This window comes from Centruroides sculpturatus, unplaced genomic scaffold (assembly GCF_000671375.1).
Source record: "Centruroides sculpturatus isolate CEXI.00-Female unplaced genomic scaffold, Cexi_2.0 scaffold2581, whole genome shotgun sequence".
NCBI lineage: Eukaryota > Metazoa > Arthropoda > Arachnida > Scorpiones > Buthidae > Centruroides > Centruroides sculpturatus.
The window spans coordinates 3790-16362 of record NW_019386775.1 but is presented as its reverse complement, the minus strand read 5'-3'; the positions used below and the strand labels follow the sequence as shown (position 1 = coordinate 16362).

Sequence of the window (12573 nt, the reverse complement as noted above, 5' to 3'; positions counted from 1 at the left end):
CTGCTGCTGATTATTTATGCATCTGTAAATATTTGTTAGCAAAAATAAATTTATATTAGTTTATAAAGAAACATTATCCTTCTGTTAAAAAATATAAATGCAGTTTATTGTGTATGTTTGAATAAATGGATTGCAAATTTGAATAAATTTACCAACAACTTTAATTACATTTTAAATTTATTTATTTTTTTTGTTAAATTAAAAAAATAAACAAAGATTGGCCTAAAATAATTGAAAGTATATTTATTAAAACCATGTAAATAATTTAAATGTCATTAGACAGTAATTTTTTAAATGCAAAGGTTACAATGAATCTTTACTTTTCAAATGTTTTCTGGAATGAAATTACATCATTATGGTTATAAAAGGGTTCTTTTACAACCATAATGATGCAATATGGATTCAAATCTTGTTGGGCTGCAATTAAAAAAAAATTGTAACTTATAAATTCCCACTGTTGTCCGTCCGTCTGCCTTTCCTTAATCTCAAGAACAGCATTACATAGATGAAAGATGAGACCAGATATGGAAAATTATTATGTAGTTAATCGGGAAGGTAATTCTGATTAAGTATATAATAACTTTCAATCTAAACCAGAAGTTATATTATTTCAATTTGTAAGTTTTCTCCCAAAAGGTGTTAGATAGATTACTGGCGTGACTTTATTGTTAAAGGAAAAGTATGATGTACAGGGGCAAGCCACTACTAATTTGAGACAGAGAGTATATATTTTAAATTAAATAAATTATAAAAATGATTAAAAATTGCAGCCTGCATTGTGACGATGTCACAATAAATAATTTTTCTTTTTTGTTATTATTAGGAGAAGATAGATAGACAGACAGATCTCTGCATAATTTATATTTGTTTTCTTGTATCCTTTTCTGGAGAGACCAGAGAGAGTAATCAATACACGACAAATTCTTAAATGAGGAGATGTTGATTAAGATCCTATCTATTATAGACTAAGTATGGTATTTGTGATAAATAGATTCATTCTCCAGTCCATCTAGAAAAGAATACAATACTCTATCTAGATTTGTCAGTGCAAATAATACACAGAGCTGGGATAAGGCTAACTACTTTAAATCCTGTTATGCACTTTGGCCTTTATAATGACCCTTTCAGCTGGTCTGCAATATTTTTCCTCAAGAATTCAGCAGATATGTTGATACTTACTCTTCCATTCATCTTTGACATTAAGTTGCTTTATCAACGATCAACATTCACAACAGTAATGATGATCAATTATATGAACATATATGTGGACGAAGAGCATAAGAACGAACTGTATGCATACAATGTTTAAGTTATTTACATGTATCTGATTTTAAGTTATTTTTTTATGTTTTTGGTTTCTCATTTTTGAATGTTGTTCATTTCATCATTTTATGTGTTCAATTTTCTATTGTCTGAACAGGTGGTTTGAAGTGACTAAAAGCATTCCTATTAAACAAATGACTTATTTCCTTATGCTATAAGGTTTTCATGGTGTTTATTTTGCTATATTAAAAATGCTTTCTTGAAAATTATAAAACACATGATTAAATTATGTAATAAATTTGAATGGAATAAATTCTCTGAAATTTTTAATGGATGAATTTTGAATATATCATTATTTTTATATTGTATAAACAATTTTTTTATTGCTGTGCTCACTATTTTTCATCTAATTATTGTTTTAATTATTTTAAATAATTTCCTGAAGCTTTAAGAGAATTTGGTTGTTGTAACTTTTATATAAAAAAAATATATTCTGAAACAAGTTTATCAATATTTAAATTTTGTTAAGTTAACACAGCTTGGAATATTGCACTGTTGGTTCATGAGTAAGCATGCTTATTAATTAGTGATAATAAATGATGATAAAGTTTATTTCTATTATTGCTTATTGTAAAATAGAATTTACTTTTTTGTAAATTTGGTTTTTAGCTGCTACTTTCATTTTTTTATTTTTGTTTCTTGTTTCAGATTTTATAAGTTTGACAAGAAACAAAAATATTTGCAATGTATAAAGTAAAGATATAAAAATTACTTTAAAATTTACAGACAGACAATCTTTTAAAAAAAATATATTATTAAAATAGAAACACTTGAAACTAAAATTTGATGGGCTGCCAAATGCATGCAAGCAAGATGTGTATTGCACATGGCTACCATCATCAAGGGAGTGCCAAAAGACATTTATAATTAATTGCCTGATTTCTATTATGAAATGACAAAAAATGGAACAAAACAAAATGTCTAAAAAGTAAAATTGCAAGCTTCAATAGCCCAATTGTTAACACTTCCATTATATATTAGGTATGATCAAACAGTCCTGAGACTGGGCATATAAAAAGAAAAGAAGCATACTTTATATAACTTTGACAGTCATCACCTTTAAAATACGCTTCTGAATCAATACATTGATTCCAGCATTTCTGCCAAGCTTGGAAGCGAATGCAGAGGTTGGGGAGCAATAATGGTCTTGGTGCATGTTAAAAATGTGTTTTCAGTGCCATGTGAGAAGGAGCATTGTTGTGATGGAGCACCCAATTGTCATTGTGCCACAATTAAGGTTTATTGTGGCAAATGTCCTCTCTTGGGTGCCTTAGAACATTGCAGTAGAAATCATCATTCACTGTCTGGTCCTTGGAGACAAATTCTTGATGCACATTTTTCCAAATGATGAACATGCTTTTGGTTGCACTTCAGACCTGCCTTGCCTTCTTTGGTCTTGGTGATTGTGGACTTCCACTGTGAAGACTGCTGTTTGGTTTCTGGGTCATAGTCAGTAGATCCAGCTCTCATCACCAGTGATGATCCTAGAGATGAAGATTGGGCCATCAAAAGTTTGCTGAGAGAGATTCTTGCAGACCTGGATACAGTGCACCTTCTGCTCGGGGTTCAGGAGTCTGGATATGAACTTTGTTGCAACATACAGTAGTTACAGTGACCATATTTTTTTGGGGAAAATAAAGGACATATCGAAAAAAATCAAAAAATACCTTATAAAATTCATAACTTTATAACATTTATTACGAAAATAGTAGCATACAATAATGCATACATTAAAATTTTAAACAATCTGAATTATTACACATACACACATTGTAAAAAATTTAAATAACATTAATTTTGATACTTTTCAGTAGAATTAATTTTTTTTATAGTGCCGTTTCACACTTTAAAGTCATAAAATTCCATACAGTTCATTTGAAAGTTGTATTTGATGGAAATACATGCTTCTAATTTGGTTACTTTTAAATCAGTTTTTTCATTCGTCCACCTATTATTCACCAATGAAAATATTCGTTCAACAGGGGCATTAGATCCAGGGAGACAAGAAAATTCTACGATTTTACAAATGATTATGAAAACAATTTCTTTTGCTGTAAAATGTTCAAAAATCTCAATCCACCTTTGATGGCAGGGCTGGTTATTCTGTCACCATTTTTCAATCTTTTCGTTTGTGACATATTTTTTTACACATGAAACTTCATCAAATAATTCACCGTCGAGTATATTTACGGACCAATGATTCGAAATAAAGATATAGCTTTTCTCTACTTTCGCCCACAAAGGGATTTCGCATAATGTGATCCATTCAAACACCTCTATTTCAATAAAAAACATGTCCCAATTATTTAGATAATCTATGCACGTTTGATAAAATGTGTACACAGCATCATTGCATTTTTTGGCTTGTATATTTTCTGATTTTTCTAATGCTAAAACCACTTTTCTAATAACAATAGGAAGAAACCCCTGGTACTGTCAGTGGGCCGTTTGGTTGGCGACACACTGCACTACTGTGCTCTATGTAGCAATGCAACACTGGTCGTGATGGCGTATACAAAACTAACTTGTTCAATATATTATTAAAAAAAATGTTTTTAAACTTTGCATCAACTTTACAAAATAAAGGACAAAATGCTTATTTTAGAAAATAAATAAAGTTAAAGGACAGAGCAGTGAAATAAAGGACTGTCCTATTAAATAAAGGACGTATGGTCACTGTAAACATAGTGCATGCAGTGGCAGATCTTCATAGGGACTAATAGGGCTTAAACCCTCGGTCCAAGTGTCAAGGGCACACAAAAATTGAATTATCATAAATTTTTTATACTTTTTCATTAACAATGAGCACTTATCGTCTAGTAAAAAATATTTAATAATATAATAATGATGATAATTTATGATATTATGTTTATTAACAAAAAATGGGACCCCATTGGACTTCAATAAGCCTTAGGCCCCGAAAAACCTAGATCTGCCCGAGTGCATGTTTAATTTAGATGTTAAGATTGTCTTGGTGACAATGTCCTTGATAACCATCAAGACAATCTTCATGAACAATATGTGAAATGTTCTCAACAGTTTTGGGGATTGTGCTTGTGGAGGGTTGACCTGACCTTTCATCATTCTCCCTCTTTTGATGTGCATGTGACACTGGAAACACTTTATCCTACTTATTGCTTCATCACTATAGACTTCCCAAAGCACTTCAAAAATCTCTGTTGCCAACTTCTCCAATTTCATACAGAATTTGATGTTAGCTTTTTGCTCCAATTTTAGATTCATGATAAGATAGCAAAGGCACACTCAGACATCGTGGAAAAATGTGTGTAATGCAAACAGCAATCAATGCAGCATATTGATCAGAGATTGCATGCTGATTCATAAATACCATGTACCTCTCTACTGCATGCTAATGACTGTGCAGTGTCCTCTTGTATTACTTCAGGCTCAGTCTCAGAACTTTTTGATTGCATCACTTATTTACATGGATTTACATGGGTGTTGTAGTCAAACATGTGGAAACTGGGCCTGTTGGTAAGTTTTTCAACTGGTGAGGAATAAACTTGCATGGACTAGTAAGTTATATAGCAATATTGCTGGATGTTCATGCCATCCAAACTCAATTCAACAGAATTTTGATGGTGATAAAAATTAGGAATTCATTGTACATTTGCACCAATTCATAAGTAGTGCAAAAAAGTAGGACTTGTACATGGGTGCAACAGTGGTGTCACTGTAGATTGTTCTGTTATTCTTAAAAATATCTATGTGCTTGAAAAGTTCTATATACAGTATCCAGAGATGTCCTCTTTCTATCTGCAACAAGAACGTCAATCCACTATGCAAATTAAACTATTACATTTTAATGAATGGGCAATCCTGCATATGTCAGACCCTGTCTTTCATTATCTCATTGTCACCTTATCGACCTGGCTGAATTTATTATGGGTCTGTTATAAAAGTCTTCTTGATGACCACATGATAGGAAAGAATTTTCAAAAAAGAAAAGAATGTGCTTAATGTTTATCAAGATTTAAAACAGTATTCAAAAACATATCTATATTTTTAAATAATATTATTCTATATTTTGGAAAGGTATTTTAATATATTCAATATTTTCAGGTGTGTTTACATTATTATTAGAAGATTTTGGTGTAAGAGGTGTCCAAGTAGAAGAGATATATGACCTTCAAAAACCTATTGAAGGGTAATTAGAGTTTTTTTTTTTTGTATTTAAAAACTATTTTACTGTTTGTTTAGTTTTGTATGTTTGTATATTTTAATTACTGTAGTTTTTGTATAATTAACAGAAAAATATAAATATTAAATATGAAAATCTAAAAAAGTTTTTAAAAGAATGGAAAAACAGTGTCAATACAAGAAATTTTTATTGTGTTAATATTCTTTTGTTAAACAGTCTTTTTAATAATGGACTATTTAAATCTGTTAGAAATATAAAAACAATCAAACAGTATATAATTCATGAAGAAATTTAAGCATTTATTAATATGAATACTTTCAACTTTATTATTTTGACTACATTAAATATAAATTCTAAAAAACAAATTTAAATCAAATATAAACTTTAAATATAAGATAATTAGCCAACTTTATTTAATGATTACATCAATACCTCAACTTATGCTACCCTGACTTGCACAAACCCAGAGTTATGCGATTTTCAAATCTCGTCGATTTGTCTTTTGTTTGAGCACCACACAACTCTTGATTATTCACTCCCCCCCACACTATTGTTCAGCTTACATGTTCGGATGTGTCGCACGGAATCGACACATAGCTACAATTTATTTTGTGTTATTTATTTCTGTTTGTTATATCTACGGAGACTTGAGAGACTCTATGTGGTGATTTCTTGTAACTGTGAATGAATCAAAAGACAAGATAATTTAACAAGAACATTTATTAGCTTACATACATCCGACTTGGATTTTACACAAATTGCGAAATTATACCCCGACTTGCACGGTTATTGCTCGGTCCCACCTATCATGTAAGTTTGGGGTATTACTGTATATATATAAGAGGAAATCAAAAACTTTTTGACAACTTTGTTTTTCTTGACATTTGCTGTTTCAAAATTTTAAAATATAAATTTGAAAGCTCTGTTTTTCCACATGCTCTCACGATGGGCCAAACATTTCTCCCATTGTGGCATAAGTTTTTGGATACCACTCTCATAGAATGTATCAGGTTGCTTATGCAGCCACTATGAAACTGCTGTCACATCATCTGTTATCTCATTCTTGAATCTGTTAACTCATTCTTGTAGAGGCCTGGAAGGTGATAGTCACAGTGTGCCAGATAAATGATCATGTTTTCATCTCCAAGATGCCAGTAGCTGTTACACTATGGTCATCTTGTTCAGACGTTTGTTGTCATGCAACATGACAGTATTTTCCATTTCAGATATTCATCTTTTCTTTTCAATGGCTCTTCTTAGACATCTCAACATCACACAGTAACTATCAGTATTTTTGTGACATCCTTTGGGTAAGAAGTCAATGAGAAGAATGCCTTGATTCCAAAAGGCATGTCAGCATGATCTTGTTTGTAGAATGGCCCAATTTCTTTGTTTTCCAAACTATGCTCTGAGGTATAGTGATGCATTCAGGACTTATAACCTTTATTATGTGTTTTAAGAAAGTTCTCTTTTGTTGGAAGCATATCAACTGATCAGGACAAATTTCCATATGCATACCTTGAGTACTAAACTATATGACTATTTCTCTTGATCTTTCTATGTGATACTTCTTTTGATGAGTAGAGAATGATAACATTCAAGTCAAAGACTGCCTCACAGAAAGCACCATGTTTCTTTCCATTGCCTGGTTTAAGAGATCAGGATCTTCGTCAACCGTGTCAATCAGTTTTCTCCAGATAAAGGAAAGAGCTGCCCATTGTTTGTCAGCATCTCTGGGACAATGTGCTGGCAAACATGATACATTTTGAAATCATTGTGAAGGATTTTGTTGGTCAAATCATGAGAAATGTGCATTCTTTTGCCAGGTCATCAATTGTTTATTGATGTTTGTATCTAATTTCTTATTAGTTGTTTGTTTCATACTGTGGAAGATCTGCCTGGATGTGGGTCATCTTCCACAGATTCCCTTTAAACTTTTTGTACCAGTCATAAATTTAGATTTGCACAGATTCTGTGAAATATGACTCTCGCTGTTTAAAGATGAGTTTGTGAGTAAATGCATACATGTATTCTGTGAAATGTGACTGTAAAGGTTTGAAGCTTGTTAGAATTTCCTGTCATAAACATCAGTGGTAAATAAACATCTAATAGGCAAATTATTTTTCCTTTTGAATTAACGTGTATTTATCATATTCATGTCCACCATAAACTCTGTTCTTTTCTTCCTCTTGGAGTCATTGTGCCACAGCACACCTAGCATCTTCTTGCAGCACACCAGTTGTGGAGTTCTGATTTAAATATTTAATTACTTGCAATTTAACATTGTCTAATTATTTTTAGTGATGTTTATTATTACTGATATGTTCTGTTATTTGAAATTACAATTTTTTTTATTAAATATTGTAATATTATTTACAGCTATTTAATCAATATAAATGTTTGAATTTTATGTGGATAATGTTATGAAGCAACACAAAATACTGGGGTTAGACTGCTGAAGGCAGTCAGAGCTAAACTCCTAATATATATGACTAATGTTTGTATTATTTATATTGATATGTAATTTTAATTTGAAGAATATACTTGTAAAGACTATATTGAAATGCAGTTATTGTAACTGTGAAATTTATTTAACTTAATTATGAATGTTATCTTTTTGTTGAAAGATAATAGAATATAAAAATACTTTGATATACAATGCTAAGTACTGAAAAAAACATTTGTAATTTTATTCTATTCATATTGCAGACCAGTCTATGGCTTTATATTTCTATTTAAGTGGATAGAAGAAAGGCGATGTCGAAGAAAAGTAGTCGTAGAAGAAAGTTTTGTAGAAGATGAAGAAATTGTAAATTCAATTTTTTTTGCCCAGCAGGTAAAACAATATTAAAATATTAATTAAAGAATATAAAGGATTAGTCAAATACAAAATTGGAAAAATGTTAGTTTTCAGTTTTGTATATGTATGTAAAGCACAAATACATAAAGAAGCGAAAAAAGAAAGTAAATTATACACATAATTAAAAAAATGCATTTTAGAAAATTTTCATGTGACCCTGATTTGAATACTTACAAGGGAACCTTATGGTATGTGCTGCCATAGTGTAAAATTGACCAGTATATGAGCTGCGCTTAAAATTTTAGAGCCCTTTTTCTCAGAATCTTCTGGCTAGTGTGCTTTACAATTCTTCTCGGTGGACACTCTTGAGGTATACTACTAACCTGCAAAGTCTCATCCCGAACTGAATTTCCGAGACCATAAGGTCTTTTTTTTAGTGTATAAGAATTTGATATAATGAGCGCTGATCAATATTTACAAGAACAAAATATTCTAATCACAGATGGAACAAGATTGAAATTCCTGTGGGCTCTGTAAGATGGATTCTAAGTTTCAGTCTCCATTTTCTTTGTTTCATTTACATTATGTCTTTGTTTACTAGGGTCAGTGTTATTCATTCCAACATTAAACCAGAGAAAAAATTTCATTTGATTTTTAATTGCTTAAAAACCAGTTTTATTTTACTTGCATTTTGTCTCAAATAATTGTTTTCTTACTTATAAAGAAGTATTTGCTTACTTCATATTCACTTTTCTCATTTTGTATTTGTTATTTTTATATCAATGAATAACCCTAATCAACAATTTCATTTTATTTATTTTCTTTCATTTAGAATCAGATAAATAGGTGTTTTGTAGCACTTTAATTTTATTTGGGGACATGGTGATAGTAATTGAATTATATCATCATATCAATGTTCCTCAAAACAAAATACTAATTTCAACCATAAGATATAATAGGAAAGCTTGTCTTTATTTATGAGATTTTGATTTAGGAGCAGTTTTCAGGATGAGGTTTGATCCATATATCAGAGTTACACTGTATGTGCTTTTATTTATCAAATAATTTTTTAGTTTTTTATTTTATTTATTAATTTTTATAAAATTTATATATTTTGCAGATGGTTCCTAATTCGTGTGCAACTCATGCTTTGTTGAGTGTTTTATTGAATTGTTCAAAAATTCATTTAGGACAGACTTTAACTAGGTTAAAAAATCATACTACAAATATGAGTCCTGAGGTAAAATTTATTTTTTCAATTAAATTTCTTTCGTAAGTTTAATTGTGATTTAATAATTTTGTTAATGTAAGTAAAAATAACAACAAACTTGTAAGAGATTATAAGCATGTACATGCTTGCGTAATCATATTATTAGTTTGTTTGATAGAAGTCCTAAAGTTAGTTATAATAAACCAGCGATTTCATTGAATGACAGGTAAGTTTCGTTGATTTACTTACGTGGATAAAGTAAATTGATTTGGATAACGGCTTTCTCACATTTCTATGGTTACCATTTGCTGGAATTATTTAAATAATAATTTTTTATAACACAATTTAAAATGTTTTTAGATGAGAATAAATTTTAGTAATTTTATTTTTAATAAAATTTTATTTTATAATCATATTTTAAATTAAAGAATAAATTTTGAAAACAGAATAAAGGATATGCAATAGGAAATACTCCAGAATTAGCAAGAGCCCATAACAGTCATGCAAAGTATGTATTTTTTATGTTTATACTTTTAAATTTACATTTTTACACACAAGAAAAATTATATAAACATTTTTCACTTTTCTTCTGTATTATTATTTGTATTTTACTGAAAATTATTGTAAACGATTGCTGAATTTCCCATTCCCATTTAAAAGTTCATTTCAACTTTAAGAGAATTGTCATTAAATTTCCACTTATAATTGTCACTGGTGAAATCTATTGCAGATAATGCCAGATTATCATGTTTCTCTGTATTTTAGATCATATTTCGTTTACATTCCTTTTTATGTTGGTTTTAAAAGCAATAACTAGAGGCTTAATTACTTAAACTTTTTCACAAAATTTTCTCTTACATTATTCTGTTGTTCCTGTGCAATATGTATATAGATATTGTTATATTATTTTATTTAGTATTTTCATTATCTGCAGAAAAAAATTTTGAATNTATATTCTCAAGTAAACAATACATACAAGTACAGTACAGTATTTTCTGAGGAAACACTCGTACTTATTTTTTTTAACTCCATTCCCGATAACTCGGCCACCCTTCGGTCCACATTAGGCCGAGTTTTCGAGGTTCTACTGTATTAAAATATTTCTAACATTGTATTTTCCAGGAGTATAGTGTGTGTCTACTACTTCTGCTGGTTGTAGCTTGAGTTGTTTATGATTATATGTTTAACTTTGTTATTTTTTTGTTGTTAACAATAAAATAAAATACTGATTATAAAAATTTTACAGTTTTAAATTGCTAAATGGTATGTGTAGATTAAAGAGAGTATTAAATCACACTCTAGAATCTTAGGAGTCCAGTAACAACAACACTTTAATGGATAACTAATGTTTTCAACCGTACCCCAGTCTTCCTTGGGTTTTTAAACAAGTATGATTTGAATGTGGAATGCAAAGAACAATATTTATAAATTATTTTTAAAAATTTTGGGAGTATTGTAATGTCTTTAATGTAATAAAAAAAAATTAAATAATGAGTGAATTTTCGGTGAACAATTTGATAGTGTTATGGCATCATAAAGTGCACACTTTTAGTTTTTTATTGTTCAATATGTTGGTTGTGTATGTTTATGTCTGTGTGTAAATGATCACCCTTACCATTACAAAATTTCACTTCTAAAGAGTGACGGGCAATTTGACAATTGTTTACAGTAAAATATATATTTTGTTAATATCTCTATTTAAGAGATTTTATTCTTAAATAAATTTTTTAAATAATTTCTATCATTTTATTGACAACAATAATCACAATCAAATAATGTTTTTGTAGAATAAGTTTGAATCAAAGTGGGGAGGGAGAAAAGTTTTGTACAATACATTTAATTTTCAAAAAGTTTCAACTCATTTAACTCATTAATTTAATTGTTTTGCTTAATAATTTTCTGTTATTATTTAATCTATTTAATGACATTAATAAAGATATACAGTTACACCATTTGAAATAGGGTTTTTTTTTTGTTTTTTTAGTTTAGAATACTGTTATATTTTTCAAACTGTCATTAGGTTTATTATAGTAAAAATAAATCATTATTCTTAACAAACAATAAAACATATATTTAACATACTTTTCATAGCATATGTAGGATAAAATTTTATCTTAAAATGACTATGAAACAGATTTGTATATGTGATTACAACAAAACTAAATGTACTAGCAATAATAATTATGCATTTAGATCAAATTACATTAAAACTATTTAGAGAAAGAATTGTGATGTTAAAGAATACAAGTATATATCAAGGTTTCTTTGTAAATTTTAACTTTGTTACAGACCAGAACCAAGGCACCTGCATGAAAAATCACACGGTGTTTCTACAGGTCGAACAATGGAAGCTTTTCATTTTGTCAGCTATGTTCCCATAAATGGTCGATTGTTTGAACTAGATGGTTTAAAACCTTATCCAATTGATCACGGTGAGTCATTGTGAGATGTTTGATTAATAATACTGGTTTATATAAAATTGTAAAATACACTTAATACTTAATTTGATATAAAAAAAAACTAGGAAAGGATTTTCATACACAAATTGAAAGAAATAGCAAAAATTTCATCTGTTTATATTTTTTATTTATTCTAAATTTTTCTAATTTTAGAATGAATTTACATATTTCAATTCAAAGAAAATATGGTGTTGGCCAAATTATTATGAATTTCATCAAAAAGTTAGTTATAACTAATCTCTATTTCATATTATATTAAAGTTTTAGCAAAATTTTTGTGTGTTGTTTATAGGTTAGTTTAAATATTTTATATACATTCTTTCCTTTATTATGGCATGAATTCTGTTTACAATCTCCTTTTTTGTTTTCTTTCTTTTATAACATGATGTGAATATAATAATTTGTCTTTCTAACAATAAAGTTACATATATTAATTACTTAATGTTAAAAGTTGGTACAAATATCTACTTTGACAATATTTACGATAAACATTAAACAAGCATGAAGATTAACATTTAAATATTAAATATTCAATAAAATTTTTAGTAAGTTAAAATTTGAAATCACTGTAATTATTAATTTTTACTGTAATAATTTTAACTTGTCATAATATTTCTTA

At 28.9% G+C, this 12573-nt stretch overlaps 1 protein-coding gene across 1 annotated transcript; it reads left to right on the top strand.

The window, feature by feature from the left end:
* Positions 1 to 4778: 4778 nt before the first annotated feature.
* LOC111615754 (ubiquitin carboxyl-terminal hydrolase calypso-like) lies at positions 4779 to 12162 on the top strand. Its single transcript, XM_023357190.1, has 7 exons — positions 4779 to 4818; positions 5407 to 5491; positions 8195 to 8321; positions 9406 to 9525; positions 9942 to 10003; positions 11785 to 11927; positions 12108 to 12162. The coding sequence occupies exons 1-7, from the start codon at positions 4779 to 4781 to the stop codon at positions 12110 to 12112; spliced, it is 582 nt and encodes a 193-aa protein (XP_023212958.1). The 3' UTR covers positions 12113 to 12162.
* The last annotated feature ends 411 nt before the right edge of the window (positions 12163 to 12573 follow it).